At 41.6% G+C, this 9,295-nt stretch overlaps 1 protein-coding gene across 7 annotated transcripts in view; it reads left to right on the top strand.

Moving 5' to 3' along the window:
- Nucleotides 1-8,312: 8,312 nt before the first annotated feature.
- The window catches only part of SPIRE1 (spire type actin nucleation factor 1), a 206,563-nt gene continuing 205,580 nt past the window's right edge, over nucleotides 8,313-9,295 (top strand). For all 7 annotated transcript variants that reach the window (XM_067699770.1, XM_067699767.1, XM_067699769.1 and 4 more), the window contains exon 1: nucleotides 8,313-8,881. In XM_067699770.1, the coding sequence (XP_067555871.1) occupies nucleotides 8,584-8,881 (298 nt within the window). In that variant the 5' untranslated portion in view covers nucleotides 8,313-8,583. The remainder of the gene's footprint in view (nucleotides 8,882-9,295) is intronic.

Genomic DNA, 9,295 nt, shown 5'->3' with positions numbered 1-9,295 from the left:
TAACATATAGTTTATAGCATATTCTGCATCTAGAGCACAACTTCAGTTATAATTACAAATGCATGTTCCTGTTGTCCTGGTCTCTTCTGTTGTGCTGGTACCATACATTTTGATTATCACTACTTTGTTGTAAGTTTTGAAATTGGGAAGTGTGAGAGTCTTCCAACTTTGTCCTTTTTCAAGATTGTTTTGGCTATTCTGGGTCCTTTGCAATTTCATATGAATTTTAGAATCAGCTTGTCAATTTCTACAAAAAGGCAGGCAGGATTCTAGGTTGCCTTGAATTTGTGTCTTGCTTTGGGTAGTATCACCATCTTAATAATGCTAAACCTTATGATTCATGAGCTTGGGTTGTTTTCACATTTATTTTAAATCTTTAATTTCCTTCAACAATGTAGTGTTCGGAGTGTAAGTTTTGTACTTTTTTTGTTAAATTTATTCCTATTATTATTTTTGATGCTATTGTAAATGGATTTTTTCCCTTAATTTTATTTTTGCATTGTTCATTGAAGGTGTACAGAAATACAATTGATTTCTGTATATTAATGTATCCTGCAACCTTGCTGAACTCACTTATTAGTTCTAATAGTTTTTTTCTTTTGATGGATTCCTTAGGATTTTCTTTATACACAATCAAGTTATCTGCAAGGAGAGATAGTTTTACTTCTTTTCTGATCTGGATGTATTTACTTATTCATTCACTTATTTGCCTAATTACCCTGGCTGGTACCCCCAAGCACAATGTTGAATAGAAGTGATGAAAGCGGACATCCTTGTCTTATTCATGATCTCAGGGGAAATCATCTAGTCTTTCACCATTAACTGTGATGTTAACTGGTTTTTTCATTGATGCCCTTTATTAGGTTGAGGGAGTTCCATTTTACTCCTCCTTTAAAAAATTTTTAATCACAAAAGGGTACTGGGTTTTGTCAAATACTCTTTCTGTGTCTATTAAGACGATTATGTGATTTTTGTTTCTTATTCTATTGATATGGCATATTACATGAATTAATTACCAAATGTTAAACCAACCGTGAATTTCTGGGACAAATTGTAGTTGGTCAAGGTGTATAATTCTTTTTATATGTTGCTATGTTCAGTTCGCTAGTACTATTTTGTTGAGGATTTTTGTGTCCATATTCATAAGCGATACTGGTTTGTAGTTTACTTTCCTTGTGATGTCTTTGATTTTGTTATCAGAGTAACTGGTCTCACAAAATGAGTTGGAAGTGTTCCTCGCCCCCCGCCCGCTGCTTCTATTTTTGGGGAAGAGTTTGTGAAAAATTTTTGTCATTTCTCACTTTAACTGGTAGAATTTGGAAGCCATCTGGGCCTGGGTGTTACGTTGTGTAGTTTTTTGATTACTAAGTCAATCTCTTCAGGTGTTATAGGTCTATCCAGATTGTCTATTTTTTTTCTTAAGGCAGTTTTGGTAGTTTGTGTCTCTATAGGAATTTGTCCATTTCGTCTAAGTTATCTAATTTTGATGTATAATACAATTGTTCATAGTATTCCTTTATACCTTTTTATTCCTATAAGGTCAATGGTAATGTCCTCTCTTTCATTTCTTATTCTAGTAATTGGAGTCTGCTCTCTCTCCCTTTTTTTTTTCTTGGTCAGTCTAGCTAAGGGTTTGTCAATTTTGTTGATCTTTTCAAAGAATTGGGTTTTGGTTTTATTGATTTTTCTTTGTTTTTCTATTCCCTATTTCATTAATTTCCACCCTGATCTTTGTTATTTGTGTCCTTCTTGCTTTAGGTTTAGTTGCTCTTCTTTTTCTAGTGTAAGGTACACAGGTTATTGATTTGAGATTGTTCTTAATATAGTCATTTACAGCTATAAATTTTCCTCTAAGCACTGTTTTAGGTGCATCCCATAAGTTTTGGTATGTTGTTCTTCATTTTCCTCCATCTCAAAGTATTTTCTGATTTCCCATTTGATTTCTTCTTTAACCCATTGGCTATTTAGGAATGTGTTGATTTCCATGTATTTGTGAGTTACCCAATTTTTTCCCCTGCTACATTAATTTCTAATTTCATTTTATTGTGGTTGGGGAACATACTCTGTATTATTTCTATCCTTTTACATTTATTGAGGTTTGTTTTATAATATACTGCTTATCCTGGAGAATGTTCACATGTGCACTTGAGAAAAATGTATATTCTGTTGTTGGGTGGAGTGTTCTCTAGATGCCTGCTGGGCATAGTGTTGTTCAAATATTTCCTTGCTGATCTGTCCATTAGTGGTTCTAACCTAGTTGTTCAATCACTAATGAAAGTGGAATATTGAAGTCAACAACTGTTATTGTTGAATTGCCTATTTCTCCCTTCATTCCTGTCAGGTTTTTTCTTTTTTGCCATTCCATGCCACTTATAGGATCTTAGTTTCCTGACCTGGAATTGAACCCAGGCTCACAGCAGTGAAAGTGCAGAGCCCTAACCACTGGACCACGAGGGAAGTCTCCATTCCTGTCAGTTTTTGCTTCATGTATTTTGGTGCTCTGTTATATATATTTATAATTGTTATACGCATATATCCCTTTATCTCTAATAATATTTTTATTTATGTATAATAATATTTTTGTTTTAAACTCTGTTTTGTTTTCTTATGGTTGCTGTCTGCATGATTGTATCTTCTTCCATCCTTTAACTTTCAAGTAATCTGTATCTTTCAACATAAAGTGTATCTCCCATGGATGGCATATAGTAGAATCTTGTTTTTTTTTTACACTCTGCCTTTTGACTGGATTGTTAAATATATGGAATTTTTAATTTTTTAAACTAAAGTTGTAAATAATGTTTCAAATCAAACTTGATTACTTTTTTCTGGCATTATATTACTAAAACTAGTGTCTTTGGATTAGGTAAAACATGTTAAATTGGAACCTTCAGTTTTTAATAAACCTGATTGTAAGAATTGGTTAAATAGCTTGTATATTACAAGTAGAGGTTGTTTTAAATATGGTAGATGAAATTAATTCAGTAGTTACTTCTTTTTACTTCTTTTTTTTTTTTTGCGGTACGCGGGCCTCTCACTTCTGTGGCCTCTCCCATTGCGGAGCACAGGCTCCGGACGTGCAGGCTCAGCGGCCATGGCTCACGGGCCCAGCCACTCCGCAGCACGTGGGATCCTCCCGGACCGGGGCACGAACCCGTGTCCCCTGCATCGGCAGGCGGACTCTCAACCACTGCACCACCAGGGAAGCCCAGTTACTTATTTTTAATTTTCCCTGGCAATATTAGGTTCTTTTTCAAAGACTTATTCAGAATTAATTAAAGTCTTTTTGAGACATTGAATGTCTTCACATGTTATATTATTGTTCTAAAATATGTATAATAGAGATTCCAATCAGTTGGTACTTTACTTAATCACTGAAAAATGCTAGTTTTCGTGTTGTGGTCTGTACAGGTAAAAGTTGATGGCCAGCTGCGGTCTTATATCTGAGTTGATAACGACAGGACTGCAGCAGGCTGATCTTTCTGGGCCAGGCCTCATTTGCCTGTTTGTAAAATGAGATTATGAGAGGGGACCTGCCTGGAGTTGTGGGTAATCTTTTTTAATACACTTCTATTACTTTATAAGTTCTTCTTAGTTATTTTACACATTTTTAGGTGCTTTGAAAGAATTTCATTTAAATATTAATGTGTTAATTTACTGTAGAATAATTAAGGCAAACTTAAGGTGCTAAGCCTATGCTGTTAGGTGTTTAGTTTTGTCATGTTCATTGTCTTGCATAATGACATGCTTTCTTGAGTGGAGAGAAATCAGTGGAAGTATAAATAGGTAGGTGGCTGAGAATTTCAAATATCCCTAGATATGCTTGTAGGATTGTTATATAAATGAATGCCTTCTATCTTATGTGTTAAATCAGAATAAAAGTTGTGAATAGTTGGCCTACATTATCTGGGTGGTTACTTCGGTGCCCTGCTGTGGATGAGGAAAGTTGGCCCAATATTTATAATCCTGTAACATAAGTAAAATTAAAATTTGCTTCTGCTAAAAAGAAAAAAATGTATATAATTTAGTTAAAACTGAAAATGTCAGTGGCATTATGAAAGTATTACAGTTGAAGAATGACCATTACTTACCAAATCTTGCAAGGGAATAATAATACCAATAAAAGAATAGTGAGGAAGTTTGTTTAAAATATTGTAGAGCTTCAGGTTGAAATCTGGGAGTCATGTCTTTATGAATTTCAATGTCAATGATTTTCTTCTCTTTAGAAGGATTATGATGACTGGGCAGAAAGTATGAGCAAGGGTTACAACTTTCAATTCTTGAGAGGAATGAGCATGCACATATCTCCTGCAGACTCAAATTTCTCTAAGAGTAAAATAGTGGCTTGGCTTAAAATTTAGATCTATGAGATTTTTCCAAATCAAATCTTCTTAACTAATTGAAGCTAATAATTTTACTTATATTCAGGATGAGAATACCATCTCTCCTTGTTGGTTTTAAAATAATTGTTTCAAAGGAGAATCACATTAAGAAGTTGAAACATGACTATTGTTTGGCCTATGATTTTCCAGAGTCCCCCATGGACATACCGATATGCTACTCTTCATATGTTTTACCTCATTCCTCTACTTTTCCTCAATTTTTATCAATAGGTATATAAATTTATCTAATCAAGGTAGGATAGGTAAACTTACATATTAGATGATGCAGAATGAAAATGTGGAAAAACACTGGTTTAGGTTATAACTTAGTAAAAGGGCATTAATGGATATTTACTAAATGTTTTCCAATAAACATGTATCCTTGCCATAAGAAAAAAGCTAATTCTTTACAAGTTTATAGACTTGAGGAAACCAATTCTGTTGTTCTTATCTGGCCTATGTACTTCTAGTTCTGCATATAAGGTTACATGCTAATTTTCATGACAGATTTTAAAGATTTTGGTTAATATTCAATCTGATAACTGATTACAAGAGATGAGTTTCAAATTGCATTTAGGATTGTTGATGGAATTCACCTCCTTAGAGGAGTGATCATTTACAGCCCTTTGATGGGGATGAAGTCATATAGATTGCTTTGAAGATGAGTACTACTGTGGGGAGATAACTGCTGGGGTGAAACTTAAGTGCTAATGAATTCACAAGGACCAATCAAGGGAGATGGGGCATCACATCATTTATTTAAAGTGTTTAAACTATCAGAAGTTTAATCGATCATATTGGTATGTACAAATTTTAAAGCATCTGCTTTTTACTGTACTCCTGCTTGGTACAGGATGAGATGAAGTGTGAGGACTTTTTAAATTGTTCTGGGCTAGTTGAGAGACGTTTTAGTGTAGCAGAAAGAGCTGGGCTGATCAGGAGGCCTGGATCCCAGTCTACATCTTTCATTACCAGCCCTGTATTTTGTCATCTGTACGATGTCATCTGTGAGATAAATAATATCTGATCTTCAAGTTGTATAACTGAAGAAAGCACTTTGAAAGTATAAAATATCACTGTAAAGTTATAAGGTATTATAATTGTAGGCAGTGAAAAATCTAGGTTATAACACTGAAAAAAATATGCTGTTCTATTTTTTCCTTTTTGGTGCACTTTTCTAGGTGAATGTGCCTCTTAGGAGCAATTGTCTGGGAGTGTCTGGGATAAGCTTGGGCTGCACAGGCAGTGTGCTCCCCGAAAGACTCGGAGCAGCTCAGCCGGCACATCAAGAGTGTGAAGCATGAAGTACATTTATTCTGCAAAAATGATAATTAAATACAAGACAACATTTCAAGGGTTCTGTTTTTTAAATAAATACAACAATAAAATCAACAAAAACTAAAGTCATATTCAGAGTTAACACGGGCCACCACTTTTCACAGACCTCACGGCACTTTGAAGACAGCATTCAAACGTTAATTTGAGTTGTTCAGATATTTTAACTACACAGAGCAATTTTTTAAGGGTGGTGAAGCCACAGGATACAAAAACAAAATCAATGACAGAAATTGGAACAAAGTATACTGTACATAAAGGTATTTGAATCTTCGATTTTGAGTTGAAAATGAGAAAATGGGGAGGTCCCGGGTTATCCCACAGTGTTGCTTGGACCTGCAGAGATCGTGTCAGCCTCTGAGAGCCTTTGAGCTGTCAGCAGTCACTTTCTAAGAGTCCTGGGGGTGGTGGTGGTGGTGGACAGTGAGGCTTATCAAAATTATAAAGGGTTCTGAAAATCATATAAATATTAGTACAATTATACTGTCTTTGTATAAAAAAGCATCAAGGGTTCAGGGTATACATTGACTAGATTTATCAATATAATAGAAGATAGCTAGGATTTTTTAAGGATTTACCTTTTATTTTTACTGTATACAGAAGGATCAAACATTTAACTTGTCATATTGCCTCAACTTAATTCCATATAAGCTCACAAAGGCAAGAAGTTTACTTTAAACACAGTATATTAGTCATGAATTTGTGTTTGGCAAAAACAAAACAAAAGCCGTTTTGTTGTATGTAATATTGTATATTCCTGTGAGTCAGTACCAAAGTATTTTTCTTACTAAAATGTATTCATATTTAAAAAAATTATCACTTACGAAGGGAAAAACATCCTTCTGTTGTGAATTGGTTTTAAAGATAACATTTGAGATAAAATTTGGGCTTCTTTTCCTCACTTCCACTCCCTTCCTTCTTCCTGTCATCGTTATCTTTACTTGAGATTTACTTGCTGCCCTGTGCCAGGGGTAGCAGGTGTCTGGCTCATGGATTGCTCAGCTGATTAAATCATTTGCTTGTCTTTTGAGGGGTGGGGAAAGGACAAAAATGTTAGTGATTTTTGGCTGTTGTTGTCCAAGCGCAACACTGCAGCAATATCCCATAAGGCCAGAAGATGGTGCTATTGTCTATAAAAGTAGACCCGCTGTTTTACTGCATTGTTCAAACTAGTATTTTAGGGACTTCTCTGGCGGTCCTGTGGTTAAGACTCCGTTCTTCTATTGCAGGGGGCTCGGGTTCTATCCCTGGTCGGGGCACTAAGATGCCAAAAAAAGTCAGTATTTTAAAGCCGTTTGTATTTTCAAAATTCACACAGGGCCTAAGCAAACTAGAAAAATTTAGTAATTGTTTCTATGTTTTTAATCAAGAGGTTTTGTATATCTATATCTATCTATTCTATCTATATCATATAAGGCATTAGACCTTTTCTCGTCAGGTATGTGGCACACATATGCATTTTCACAAATTGGATTATGAACACATAATTAAGTGATGTTACTTTAAAGGGTTTTTTTGTATCTCTTGTAATGAAATTATAATAGGGTGCCTAGGGAGAAACTTTTTCCTCCCGTCTTTCAATTTCTTACTCTTATATCCTTCTGCTTTCCTCTCTTCTCCCCGCTCCTGCTGTATGTACTGTGGTGTCTTAGGCATTACAATGACCGTTGTAATTTCTATGGCAAGATGCAGTTGTTGAGAGTGCAATATTAATACTGCACATAAAACTGCCTTAGAAGGTTTATTGGTACTTAGTATAGATCCATTTCTTACTTGGTTGATGCTTTCAACTCTAAGGTTCTCATACTGGACTAGTCTCAGAGTGGAATGTTACCAGTTAAACTTATTTGCCAATGAGCGATTGTTTTATCTAAGAATTATGTGTTTTATTGTGCACTTAATGAGTTCAGCGAGGCCCAGGCCTAGGAGGACTTCTTTTATTCTATGGCTGAATGCCCCAGTTCAGTTTTGCCCCTGTCCTATCGGTTCTATGAGGTATGAATAGACTGGGTTAACTGGGCTACGAGGCGTGTGGTCACTGGGAACATCATCTTGGTGAAGAGTTGTACAAACGTCACAAGCGAATCCGAGGGAACGTCTGCAGATTGTTTGCAACAAGCTTGTACCCCAGGCCCTGATCTGTGCGCTTGGGAGAAGCCTGTGAGCAAAACCCGAAAAGACCCTGTCCTCATGGGGCTTAGGATGGAGTTGGGAGTGGAGAGGGAAGTTATCCAAGCGAACGGTCCGGTGCGTTGATGGCGACAGTATTCGACGGAGCAGGGCAGGGCACGGGGACGCGGGGGGCGAGGCCAGGGTACTACGAAGTCGGCCAGTGCGCAGAGACTGGACCTGGGCGCGGGTGTTCGCGCGGGTGTGGGTGCACGTGCGGGGCGGGGTGGGGCGGGGTGGGGCGGGGTGGGGCGGACCCCCCCGGTGGCGGGGCCAACCCGGGGGCGGGGCTCGGTGTGCCAGGAGAACCCGGGACAGAGGCGGGACTCAGAGGGCGGGGAGGACCCAGGCAGACCATGGAGGCGGGGTTCTAAGTGGGGGCGGGGTTCTGGGCGGGGCGCGCCCCTGGGGCGGGGCTCGGAGGGCGGGTCCGCGGACGCCATTGCGCTGCTACCGGCTGGCTGCGGTCTTGTAGGGTACGCAGCATCGCGCCTCGTTCCTGACCCTCCCCTGTCCGGTTCTCCGGCCCGGCCTAAGGCCCGTACCCGGCCTGGTCTCCGCCCCGTCCACCCCCGTCCCCGCGGCGGCGCGCGCGGCCCGCTGGGCGGGGTTCCGGGGATGAGGCGGCGGCGGCGGTGCGCGGAGAATATGCTCGGCAGCTGAGGAGACGCGGCGCCCGGAGCGCGGCGCGACCCACGGGATGGCTCAGCCGGCCGGCCCGGAGGGCGGCGAGGGGCCTCCGGAGCCCGGGGCGGCCGCGGGCCCGCAGCACACGCTGAGCCTGGAGGAAATCCTGCGGCTCTACAATCAGCCCATCAACGAGGAGCAGGCGTGGGCTGTGTGCTACCAGTGCTGCGGCTCCCTGCGCGCCGCGGACGCCGGCCGCCGCCAGCCCCGCCGCCGGGTGCGCTCGGCCGCGCAGATCCGCGTGTGGAGGGACGGCGCCGTCACCCTGGCGCCCGCCGCCGGCGACGCGGGAGAGCCGGACGCCGCCGCGGGTGAGCCGCCCCCCGAGACCCCCTTCTCCCACAGAAGGACCCCGCCGCGGGCCCTTCCCCCAACCCCCGCGACCCCTAGCCCCGTGCCCTTCCGCCCCATGGCCCCCATCTCCCACGGCCCACGGAGGACCCCCACCCCGGCTCCAGGAGGACCTGGCCCCCCAGGCCCCGGCCCTTCCGCCCCAGCGCCGCTCCCTCTCCGCCCAGTCTCCTACTGGAGGACCCTCGCCAAGGCCCCGGGCCCTTCCGCCCTGCGGCCCCCCACCCCTCACGGGAGGCCAGGGAAGCGGGCAGGGCCTGCGGCCGAGCGCGGCCCGCTTAGGTCTGAGCGTGGGCAGGAGCGTGGGCGGGCGGCTGCGCCGGGAGTGGGGCGGGGGTCCGAGTGTCAGTGCGCGGCCTGTCGGGGCACCGAGG

The sequence above is a fragment of the Pseudorca crassidens genome, chromosome 12 (genome assembly GCF_039906515.1).
Source record: "Pseudorca crassidens isolate mPseCra1 chromosome 12, mPseCra1.hap1, whole genome shotgun sequence".
Lineage (NCBI taxonomy): Eukaryota > Metazoa > Chordata > Mammalia > Artiodactyla > Delphinidae > Pseudorca > Pseudorca crassidens.
This window is presented reverse-complemented; position numbering and strand designations above follow the sequence as displayed.